This window comes from Nematolebias whitei, chromosome 13, assembly GCF_014905685.2.
Source record: "Nematolebias whitei isolate Nwh7 chromosome 13, NemWhi1, whole genome shotgun sequence".
NCBI lineage: Eukaryota > Metazoa > Chordata > Actinopteri > Cyprinodontiformes > Rivulidae > Nematolebias > Nematolebias whitei.
In genome coordinates this window covers 3,578,512-3,589,915 of record NC_056510.1, presented here as the reverse complement: position 1 = coordinate 3,589,915, position 11,404 = coordinate 3,578,512, and the positions used below count along the sequence as shown (strand labels likewise).

The window sequence follows — 11,404 nt, the reverse complement described above, 5'->3', positions numbered from 1 at the left end:
ACAACCTGCTGCTTCATTAGATAAATAACTTTTACTGATTGTTTTTATAATGTTTATGAATGTTTCTGTTTGTGCCCTGGGACGACTTCTGTGAGTTGGAGCTTCAAACTGCATTGAGTTATAAAACGTCGTGTTCCTGCTGGAATCCACATGAAAAATCTTTGGTATTCCCCATTTCATTCCAGCTTTAATCCACACTGAGGTCATTGCCTGCTTGCAGGAGTCAGAAAGAGGAGCAGCAGCTCCTGGTGGTTCACAGAAGAGCTGCTCCTGCTCCTGCTCCCTCTCCTGGTCAAAGGCAGAGGAAGATGTTTGCATTCTTCAGATCTAGATCTACATTTCAACTGATGTTGGCTCAGCACGGTGAGAAAAAATAAGCAAATTAATGAAAAATGTATTTTTAAGGATATCTTAAAAGAAAACTAATAAGAAAGTAAAAACAAAATTTGTTAAAAACATAATTAAGGAAATAATGTAAAATCCTACATTATCTTTTATTAATATAAATGTGTTTTTTTTTCTGTACTTTAGCTGAGAATTGCAAATGTTTTACTTTTTAGGAGTAATTTGTGACAACTTAAAACAATGTTTTAAAGAGTGAAACATTCTTCTTCTTTTTTTTTTTTACTAACTGTGCAGTAAATATTAAAAAATAAAATCAGATCTATATTGTTTCTGTGTTATCTCTATAATGTTTAGAAATTGAGCACAATGCATTTAGCATGTTTCCCTAAAAATGACTCTGATATTATTAGCCACACGCCTTTATTCACAACAGCACGGTTCATAAAACCCATGAATATGTTTGAATTTCCTGACAGTGTAAGTCAAAATCAGCATCTTTCTAAAGGAGAAAACACGTAAAGTTTATTGTTGAGGTAAGAAGCTGAAAGGAAGCGAGTTAGATGACAGCACGATGTCAAGCGGCCTCCTGCCAGATGTTGTGCTGCTGTTTGTGTTGCACCGTGTTGTTCGTGACGCTCTGCACCGTGCGCTCAGTCCTTTAACGCCGGCTGCTCAGTGGTCGCAGCCCAGCAGCTCCTGAGGAACCCTGTGCTGAATGGGCAGCATCCGGCCCGCAACAAAAAGCATGGTGCTGGCGAAGCGGTAGAAGTGGTTTCCTACGACGACTTTAAGCCCGTCAGGGCCGCACATGACGCCGTCGACCTTCTTCAAGACGGACAGGGGACGCTGATTGGTTGCAACACGAGGAGTAACCGACATGTCCACGTCATATATGTGTTTATCTGATGGGGGGGTGACAGGGAGCAAAATATGTCAGCAGATATGATTAGGAAACACGAGAAAGTCAAATATTTTGTGGATTTGAACAAGCTGTTGATAAATCAAAATATATTTAACTTATTGCTTAGCGGTCAACAAACACGAGGCATTTTAATTCAAAGTTTTCTGACTAAAATAGTCAGTAAACTTTACTACGTTGCTCTGAATCATGTACCTACAACAGGAACACTGAGGCTGAAATGGGTTTTCAGGTCATCTACACTTGAGACCTGATTAAAGAGTCGCCCTGCTGAGAAAACTGAATCCATCCATCCATTATCTTTACCCGTTTATTCCATTTTGGGTCACGGGGGTCGCTGGTGCCCATGTCCAGCAATCACTGTGCGAGGGGCGGGGTACACCCTGGACAGGTCTCCAGTCCATCACAGGGACACATAGAGACAAACGAGACAAACAACCATTCACTCTCTCACTCACACCTAGGGACAATTTAGAGTTACCAGTCAGCCTAACATGCATGTTTTTGGTCTGTGGGAGGAAACCGGAGTACCTGGAGAAAACCCACGCATGCACGGAGAGAACATGCAAACTCCACCCAGAAGGCACCTGGACCGGGGTTTGAACCAGGGACCTGCTCGCTGAGAGGCAGCAGCTCTACCAGTTGCACCACCGTGCTGCCCCAGAAAACTGAATGATGACCATAATTAATAAACCATCAGCGGAGGGACTGGAGGCAGACACAAGGAGCTCAGATAAAATTAAACGTATTCATTAAATAAAACTAAAACTAAAGGCTGACAGGTCAGCCAGGGAGGACCGAGACATCTGGATCAGGAACGGTAGACGGGAGGGGACTTTATGAAACTCAAAGTATTTGTTGAATCTTCAACTGAATACATTTTAGAGTCAATTCATTTTAAGATAGCTACCGCGGCTAATTAAACTTTAGAAACACAAAAGTTACAATAAAAGTTAGTTTATACAGAGACTGAGCTCGACTTTGGAGGTTTAGTAGCTGAGACTCATCACCAGTGCAGACTCACAGCTGCGACGGACTGCGTGAGGTCTTTGTGAGTCTGCACAGTGGAAGTGCTGGTGACAAAGCTGCTGTTGGTTGTAAGTTCACGAGTGAGGGAACAACAGAGCGTGAGATTGATAGAAGGATTGATGCAGAGTCAGTATTGTGGACTTTGTACTGGTCCATTGTGATGAAGAGGGAGCTGAGCTGTAATACAAAGCTCTCTTTTTACCAGTCAGTCTACGTTCCTCCCTCACCTCTGGTCATGAACTCTGGTAGAGACTGAAAGAATGAGATGGTGGATCCAGGAGGTTGAAATGAGTTTCCTCTGCAGGAGCTGGACTCTCCCTCAGAGTCAGGGTGAGAAGTTCAGTTATCAGGAGAGACTCAGAGTAGAACCACTGCTCCTCCACATCCAGAGGAGCCAGTTGAGGTGGTTCATCTGGTAAGGATGCTCCCTGGACGCCTCCCTAGGGAGGTGCTTCGGGCATATCCGACTGAGAGGAGACCCCAGGAAAGATCCAGGACACTCTGGAGAGACTACATCTCTTTGTTGGCCTGAGAACACCTTGGAGTCCTCCCAGAAGAGCTGGAAGAGGCTGTGGAAAGAGATGTCTGGACCTCCCTGATCAAGATGCTGCCCCCAAGACCTGACTTCAGAACAAGAGGAAGATGATGGATGGATGGATGGATGGATGGATGGATGGATGGATGGATGGATGGATGGATGGATGGATGGATTTTTATTTGTTGGTGCTTCTCATTACACATGCACATTTTTTGAGAACAACCCTACAGGTGATTGGTGGACTTCCTGCTATCAGGCTGCATGATGGCTCAGTGGTTAGCACTGTTGCCTCACAGCAAGAAGGTCCTGGATTCAATCCCCGGTTGGACCTGGGACCTTTCTGGGCAAAGTTTGCATGTTCTTCTCGTGCTTGCGTGGGTTTTCTCCGGGTACTCCGGTTTCCTCCCACAGACCAAAAGCATGCATGTTTGCTGCCTTCAGGTCCGGGCCTCTCTTGCAAAAGAGATCTGTGATCTCAGTGGAATTTCTGTGGTTAAATAAAGGTTAATAAATATAATTTGTTCTTTGAGTCTCGTACCTTTGATGATGTGAGCGATGTGGTGGTCTGCACAGACGAAAGCAGCCTCGATGGGTCCATCAATGCCGAGCTCCTCTTTCACAGGCTTGGGATACCCGTCCAGATGTGTGTGGGGCTCGCCAACTCTGTAAACGTACAACTGGTTGTCCTGAAAGAAGGAGCGAGAGAGGAATGAGCGTTTTCCTCTTTAAGGTGACAGCTTCAGGGTGTTCCTGCAGGTTTACCTTGATCATGTAGAGATGATCCTGGTAAGAGAAAACGGCGTCCACGTCACTGTGCAGCTCCTTGAAGGCGTTCTCGATGGTGTCCACGGTCATGTTCTTGTCGGCGTCTTGGCGAATGAAATGATGGCCTGTAAAATAAAGAGAGTCCTTGGAGAGCTTGTAAAAACTGGACAACCAATGTCTGAGGACACAAGGACACCAGCAGGACTTCACAAACAACTTCAGTTTCATGTTGAAAAAATAAGTGGCATCTTGGGACACCTGTCAACTTTACCTTGTTAGCTGTTGATCCAAACTCAACCAAACTGACGTCAGAGGTAGAACTGATGTTTTTGTAGCCGTGCACATGATGGTTTACAGACTAGGAAAACTTGTGTCCCTTTGCCGAGGGAAGAGGGAAAATTGGAAACACCATGTGTTTGTCTGGCGAGCCAGCTATGTTGAGCCTGAACTTTAAACTTAACCTCCTGAAACCTGAACTTTTGTTCGGTGCATTTGTCTCTTTCTCCAAGGTACATAAGATTACCATAGTTTTCAGCCTATACGTCACAGTTTTTTGCATAATTTACATGCCCTGCGACTTATACGCCGAAGCAACTTATTTATGGATTTTTTCCATATTTATAAATTAATTTTTGGCTGAAATATGACCGTTTTCATTAATTCTGACTGAAAATATTGACCACTACCATTTTCAGCCACTAGATGGCACTTGAGTAGTATGGCATGCCATTGTGTCATGTATTAGGTCAGGTCTTTCAGGTCTCTCTTGTAAATGAGTCCTCGAGGCTCAATGGGATTTACCTGTATAAATAAAGGTTGATTGATTAGGTAAAAGTGGCTATTAATGACACAATGTGCTTGCCATACAAGCCACCTTCGTCCAGCTTGCTTGGAGCAACTGTCAAATCAGCTTCATTTTACTGTGCGAAATTCAGCTAATTTGACCATTAAAGTGCGTTTATCAAGTAAAAGTTCAACTGAGACACACCTTTACTATAAAGTCAAACTAACAAATAATTGTTTTAGGTGGTTATCTTGTTAAATTTCAAAGAAATGGACAGCAAGTCGCCCTCTTCATGTCCATAGTTCCGCGTATCGGCTTTTGAAAATGCAGCTAATTTCACCGTCAAAGTGCATTTATTAAGGAAAGTTCAACTGAGACACACCTTTGCTATAAAGTCGAGCAAACAAATAATTGTTTTTAAGTGTTAATCTGGTTAAATTATTTTTAAAGTCCTCCCATGCACGTCGGCCGCCATTTGGCAGCCAATCAATTTTTGGCACAACACCGGCCCACGTTTCCAGGTTGTCAGCGGTGACGCATAATAGATGTGACAAGTTTATGAATTTTTCCACTTTATTAGACACATGTGGACTGATGCGACTTGTAGGGAGTGACGTGTACGGCGGAAAATATGGAAGTAGGACCTAATAAGTTAAATAACTAGACTCTGTCATGGTACAGGAAGTGGTTTTAGAAGAAAAGGATGTCCTCATATGAGGACAGAAGGTTTATTTTATATTTTGTATTTTTCTTTTCATATTGGGGTCAGAAGGTGCAAATAACAAAATTTCAGCTTTCTATAAGCAGTTCTCTAAAAATAATAGATGTCCTCACATGAGGATGCTGGGTCTCTGATTCTGATCCCAGTGAGGTATCAACTTCCATTTTGGTTTGTGGCTGCATCTATAAGAAAGATGCTTTTAGAATATTATGTTGCCAGGTCAAAATCCAACATGATCGCCACCACATTTTATACATGTAAACCTTGTGAGCTGGATAAGAACTGGAGGGATAAAGTTGGATAGAAATTTCACAGACATCACTAAGATTTGTCAAAAGGTGGAGAAAATCTCTCCCTGTGGTGGAGCTCTGCAGCTCAGACGTACTTTACAACAGAAACATAATTTAAAGTGGGTGAAATTTGGACTTTCCACACCTGATCTGGTGTTTTGGCAGTTTTCTGCATTTTACACAATCCCAGAATGAAGCTTAAATGTTTTACCAAAGAATTTTCAATCTGCGATGAAGTCATTTTAAAACTTTAGCAAACAACATCAAATTTTACTAATTCTTGACATTTTTCTTTCACCAACAAAAATTATGTTTTAACATTCAAGGTTTTCTTTAAATCCCTTTAAAGTTTCAGAAAGTGCAACCAAACTCTTATGGACGTCCATTATTTAACTGCTAATATGTTTAAAACCTCATTTTTAAAGTATTTTTACTCATTCCTTCAGCATAACATAATAGATGTATACAAATTGATATTATGATGTGATGACCAATATAAAAACATAAATTTTTTATTATAATTTTTGCACTATGACACTATGACTATGACCATGTCAGGCCTGTGTGAGGCACGCTGCCACAAAATGCAGCAAAAACAGGAAACAAGGAGCGTGAACATATCAGTTTCAGGTTGGGTGCAAACTCCAAACCGTAAACAAAGTTTTCTCCACCTTTCCCATCTTGGTCTCATTCATGCCATCGTTGTCTAAAAACTGAAGTATTAACACAAAAATGTGTCCTGTCGTTGTGGTTTTGTAGAATCTGCAGCACCAACACAAGCATCTGCCATTGCTGCTGCTGTTGTTGCGTCAGGTTAGAAGTAGGCCAATGACATCATCTTGTTCAAAAGCCAGTATTTTAGTTGTCTACACACAAAACCTCGAGGGTGGCATTTCAAGATATGTTCTCTTTCTGGAAACTATTGTCAGTAAATAGTTTCAAAACTCCTAAAACACATTTTCTGTGTCGACACAAGGCTGAAACAATGATGTTCGATTGCACTGGTCTTATGTGGACTGACTATTCTGCAGTTGTACATTAAAGTACGTCACATGTACTATATAATTTAGTCCAAAATCAGTCACTTAAGAAAACTGATATAAACTGGACTTTTGAGAAGAGGCTGTAAAGGCACCCTCCAATTTTTCTTTGCAATTTCACAGCAAAAACGTAAAAGACGCTGAAAGCACCTATTAGCATGGATAAATAATCTTTATACGATTCACTAATTTAACCTGCAGGCACACTAATGTGTTCAAAACAACAAGATTTTCAAGGATGCATCACAAAATGAAGCTTCACGTAACTGTAAATGTCTCAGTCACGTGTATTCTGGTGCCATTTCTCACCTCTGAAGGCGTAAATGTTTCCAGCGTCGTCAGATGTGATGGCATCCAGGTGAACGTGGCTGCAGCGCTCTCTGTCCAGATGATCACCGTCAGGACCTGAGCAGCAGTCCAACACATTCAAACCCCAGCTTCAAAACCAAGTGACTCGTTTAAGAAGTTGTACAGACTTTAATGAAACAAAAGTGCACATTTCCCGTGTAATTAATGTTGAGTTAGTTCACTCACTAAACTTGGAGCATCTCACGAAGTAGTCACGACTCTCTTTGGGGTATTTTCCATGGACCTCACCAGTTTTTGGGTCAAACTTGGAGAACTTGTGACCGTGGAAGCAGTAGAAGTGGTCCAAATACCGGAAAGCCACAGTGCAATTGGGCATGTTCTTGAACGTTTGCTCTTCTACCTTTTTGCTTTTAAGGTTGAAGTGGAAGATCTCATGAGCTGGGGAAGAAGGGGTGACAACATGTAATTAAGTGCTTAGATGATGATTCCCATTTTATAGTTCATAAATAAAAAAAATCAGTCTGCCATCACTCAGTGGTAGGACATTTTAACTGTACATAAATTTAGGCCATACATAAGCAACATAGCAAATGTGGCGTCTGCTAATATTTTGAACCATGAGATCAGAGTGTGATCCAATGACAAACCCACACATACCCTTGAAGAAGATGACAGAGTCCTCTGCGCAGTTTGGATTCGGACACTCCACAGCTGCATCCAGATGGTTTGGGATTCCAGGAAAGACCTCGGAAATTTCCTTGGGATAGCCTACTTCCAGGTTGTGTTGGTAGTAGGCAAATACTTTGTTGTCCTGCATCAAACAAGTGCAAATACCAAAAATTAACCAAAAACATATTGCACAATCACAGCCAAAACATCCTCCATCAAAATTCTCAACAACAATTTAGCTTTAATGTGTTTTAGGAACTGGATTTTGTTTCTTTGGTCAATTGTCTGCCCACATTTGTTATTGGAGCTTCACACTTGATGTTCAGAACATTCCTCTCCCCGTCTATGCTCTCCTTGTTTTATTGTCCTCCATTGCAGAGCGAAGGGGAGGGAACTGGAAATAACATTCATTCATCCTTCCATCTGCCCGTCTGTGCATGTTCTGAGCACGATAACTTGGAAAATAAGTGAGGTACTGACTTCCATTTTGGTGTGTGACAACATCTAAATGTTAGAAAAGTCACTATTGAAAATTGGGTTGCAACATCAAAATCCAAGATGGCTGCTGCCATAGATGTATATATGCAACCATTGTGACCATACATATACACAGTATGTAAACTGACCCCCACTATGCGTTCTAGTTTAAAATTGTAGTATAGTTTCTTCAGATGATTGGAGTGGCTCTTATGGGCAAAGTATAATCTTTGGCCAAGGCCAGCACTGGCCACCTCCTGTCTCCCCTGATGATGAATAAAATTGCTGTCTCCACTCACACTCGCTCACTTTGTGCTGCCTCAAACAAGCAAAAATCAAATTAAATAAATTCATTTCCTCTGTTCTTCTACACAGTGTAACTCCTATCCACTTGAATATCTTGCACCAAGAACATGAAGGTCTACATGCATTCCCTGTTCACTTCCAGTTCAGGAAAACGCTCATCTTGAAAGCTACAAACCTTCACTCTTCATATCTCTCAGTGATGGAGGACATAGGTATACTGTATGTTTAAATCTCTTTATGGCTCATCCAGATGTCTTCTTAATGCTACGCTCTGTTCTGAACAGCTAACTAGGAATTGTTTATTATTTGAACGTTACCAAGAAAAGGAAAATGCGGTCGTGATGGGGATCGTCCCTGTTGTGCATACGGAAGGCAGCATCAACGTGGCCCAGGTGGTGATGGTCGTCCAACTCAGTAAAAGACTTATTGGCCAGCTCAGCTTTGCCACTGAAGCCCTTGTATAAGTACTGACCTGATGGGGAAACAGCATATGATCAAAACATGTTTGTTCCTCCACATTTTGTAGTGATTCGTAAAGTTGATAGGAATTTAAAGAATTGATTAATCAGACAATACAGAGTATTTACATTCTAACTTTCTTCAGACAAATAAAATAGACGATGAGTCGTCCCCACAACTGCTCATTTTAAGATTACCTTTGAAAAAGTAAGGGATTCCCTCTTCGTTCTCTGTTGCAGCATCCATCTGAATGCCCTTACAGCGATCCAACTTATCACCTCCTTCATGGTGATCCCCGTGCTGTCCATGGTGATCCACATGGTGTCCATGAGGATCCTTTTTTTGTCCATGGGAATCACCTTGATGTCCATGGGAATCACCTTTTTTCCCATGGTGGTCCCTGGTTGCACAGAACAGAAAACAGACAATAACTTAATGTCTTCTATTCATTTCGCCCACAGTTAAAATGCTATAAATTAAGGATCTTAGATGCAGTTAATAAAAGATGGACAATATCTTCTTTTAACAATGTATGGTTTGAAAGTAGGAGTTTTCCTGTAATAGAGTTGCATTTGTTTCATCTTATTCTTATTTTTGACACAAACAGGAAGCTTTTTATTTGAAAACTGTGATGCTGAGGTTTCTTGGTCACATCAAATGCATATTGTGTGCAATTTAAAGTTTTCAATAAACCAAAGTCTAAATCTTTCTTCACGAAATAAAGCTTTGAAGATTGACTTACTCAGTCTCCAAACTACAAAGTAAGTTTTTCAAGTGTACACTAGTGGTTGTCAAACTTTTCAATCGTTGACCCATAAAATAAAATCCTATAGACCTGTGAGCCCAACTAGCAGCCTACTGTTGAAGCATTGCCAGTAGGCCATTTGATTAAGAACCTTGTAAACGTTTTTGTGCATATGTTACCAATTTACTCTAGATGTGAAGGCTAAACAAGCTGCTTGGTCCCAAGTTTAAACTTAATCTGATTCTTCTGAATTCTTACTTGATTTTTGACGGCCCACAGTGAGGAGCCAACCTTAATTTTGGGAAAGAATTCCTGAAATTGTGTAAGCAAGCATTAATGATTTAATTTGATGCATTGCATCAATATAACCGCCTGTGCTTGCTTGGATTATGCAGTGAAGTGGAAAACACAACAAAGTTTTCCAACTTCCTGAAGGCTGTTTCTTTAACTTGGAATAAAAACCACTTACTGAGCCGATGCCAAAGCAAGGGCCAGGCAGAGACACAGGAGCAGCTTCATGACGAGGTATCCTCTGGTCCAGGAGACGCGAGCTGGGCTGAAGGTACAGAGGCTGCTGCTGCTGCATCTCCTTATATTCCCGTCCAGTTCATGTGGGTGGCACCACACCGCTCAGCAAATGAGGAGGTGGGAACAATGTGCAAAAGTAAGTTTATCCTGAACGCCCACGTTTGGGTTCGGAGTTGAGCTTCAGATATCTGAGGCAGCGGAGGGTCATCTACTTTAGGAAGCTCTATTTAAACCATGAAAATCAAATCAATAAATGAATACCTTGGGGTATTTAGATAAAACTCTGGCCGCACACAAGCAAAGTTTTTCCTGTACTTTATATGTTACTTTCAAAGCATTTAGCTAAAGTTACAATCTGTGATATTACCGTATTCACATTTAAACATCAGCATATTTCTGTAATGAGACTGAACATATTAGCACAAATTCTGCAGGTTCTCGTAGTAACAGCTTTAACAACCACTCACTTTTATTTTGTTATTTTATGTATTTGTTTTTATGCATTATAACATTTCCAGAATTTTCCACAAGTCCTGAATCAGTCTAAGACTGGCCCAGTTACTGGAGGTAACAACCTGGTTGCCCCCCCAAAAATAAATAAAAACTGTTGACAGCTACACTTTACACTGCTGACAACAAGTGTTGTGTAATATCGGTATGGTGAACATTAACCAAGAATTGTAGGTCGACTTTACTGATATTTTTTCTTCGCCACCACCAACCCCCCCAAAAAAAGGTGCTGCATTTTACAGCCCTGCATAAATAAGTATTCTTTTACCTATTTTATGTTTAAATATTGCCACTCACTTAGTCACCAAGTCACCTCTAACATGCATTGTAGTATTTTGAATATAATTAGTGTCAAAGGAAGTATTCATAAGTTTTACTAATTGGGTTTGTTCTCACTTGACGGTTTAGTAGAAACCTCTTACCTTGTCCTGAGCCTGGCCTTTTGGAGGTGGCAGGTGACTGCGTGTCATGGGTAACGAGTGCCGTGAGAAGGAAAATCATTCCTAGAGACAGTCAAGGCATGAGATGAAAACAATCTGAGAACATGAATCATGACAGGTTTCTATGTGCTCTATATTTAACTTGTGGTTTAAGTTATGATCATAATCAATGGATGGATGGATAGAGACCAAACATCTGGACCTCTTTAGTTTAAGAATTGTTGTTTCTCATCCAGGGAGGCCTCTCAGTTCAAAACCAGGATAACGTGGAGTTTCAAGGTGTTTGTTTAGTGCATGGCAGCACGGTGGCGCAGCTGGTAGAGTTGTTGCCTCTCAGCGAGAAGGTCACTGATTCAAATCCTGGTCTAGGACCTTTCTGGGTGGAGTTTGCATGTTCTCGCCGTGCCTGTGTGGGTTTTCTCTGGGTACTCCGGTTTCCTCCCGCCAACCAAAACCCTGCATGTTAAACTGATTGGTAACTCTAAATTGTCCCTAGGTGAGAGAGTGAATGGTTGTTTGTCTCTATGTGT

At 41.2% G+C, this 11,404-nt stretch overlaps 1 protein-coding gene across 1 annotated transcript; it reads right to left on the bottom strand.

The window, feature by feature from the left end:
- Window positions 1-748: 748 nt before the first annotated feature.
- Window positions 749-9,956, bottom strand: hpxa (hemopexin a). The gene is made up of 9 exons (XM_037686781.1): window positions 9,866-9,956; window positions 8,849-9,051; window positions 8,510-8,664; window positions 7,398-7,551; window positions 6,966-7,178; window positions 6,741-6,836; window positions 3,594-3,721; window positions 3,370-3,517; window positions 749-1,247 (listed from the first exon to the last, which is right to left on the bottom strand). Exons 1-9 carry the CDS (start codon window positions 9,913-9,915, stop codon window positions 1,018-1,020), a joined length of 1,377 nt encoding a protein of 458 aa, XP_037542709.1. The 5' UTR covers window positions 9,916-9,956; the 3' UTR covers window positions 749-1,017.
- Window positions 9,957-11,404: the final 1,448 nt, after the last annotated feature.

What these genes read in the sequence shown, in the direction of transcription:
- hpxa (XM_037686781.1), bottom strand. Translation starts at nt 9,915, where the DNA reads ATGAAGCTGCTCCTGTGTCTCTGCCTGGCCCTTGCTTTGGCATCGGCT. An exon ending in CTCTGTCATCTTCTTCAAGG is followed by an intron (nt 7,179 to 7,397) that starts GTATGTGTGGGT and finishes CTTCTTCCCCAG; the next exon opens with CTCATGAGATCTTCCACTTC. An exon ending in CGTGAGATGCTCCAAGTTTA is followed by an intron (nt 6,837 to 6,965) that starts GTGAGTGAACTA and finishes ACTGCTGCTCAG; the next exon opens with GTCCTGACGGTGATCATCTG.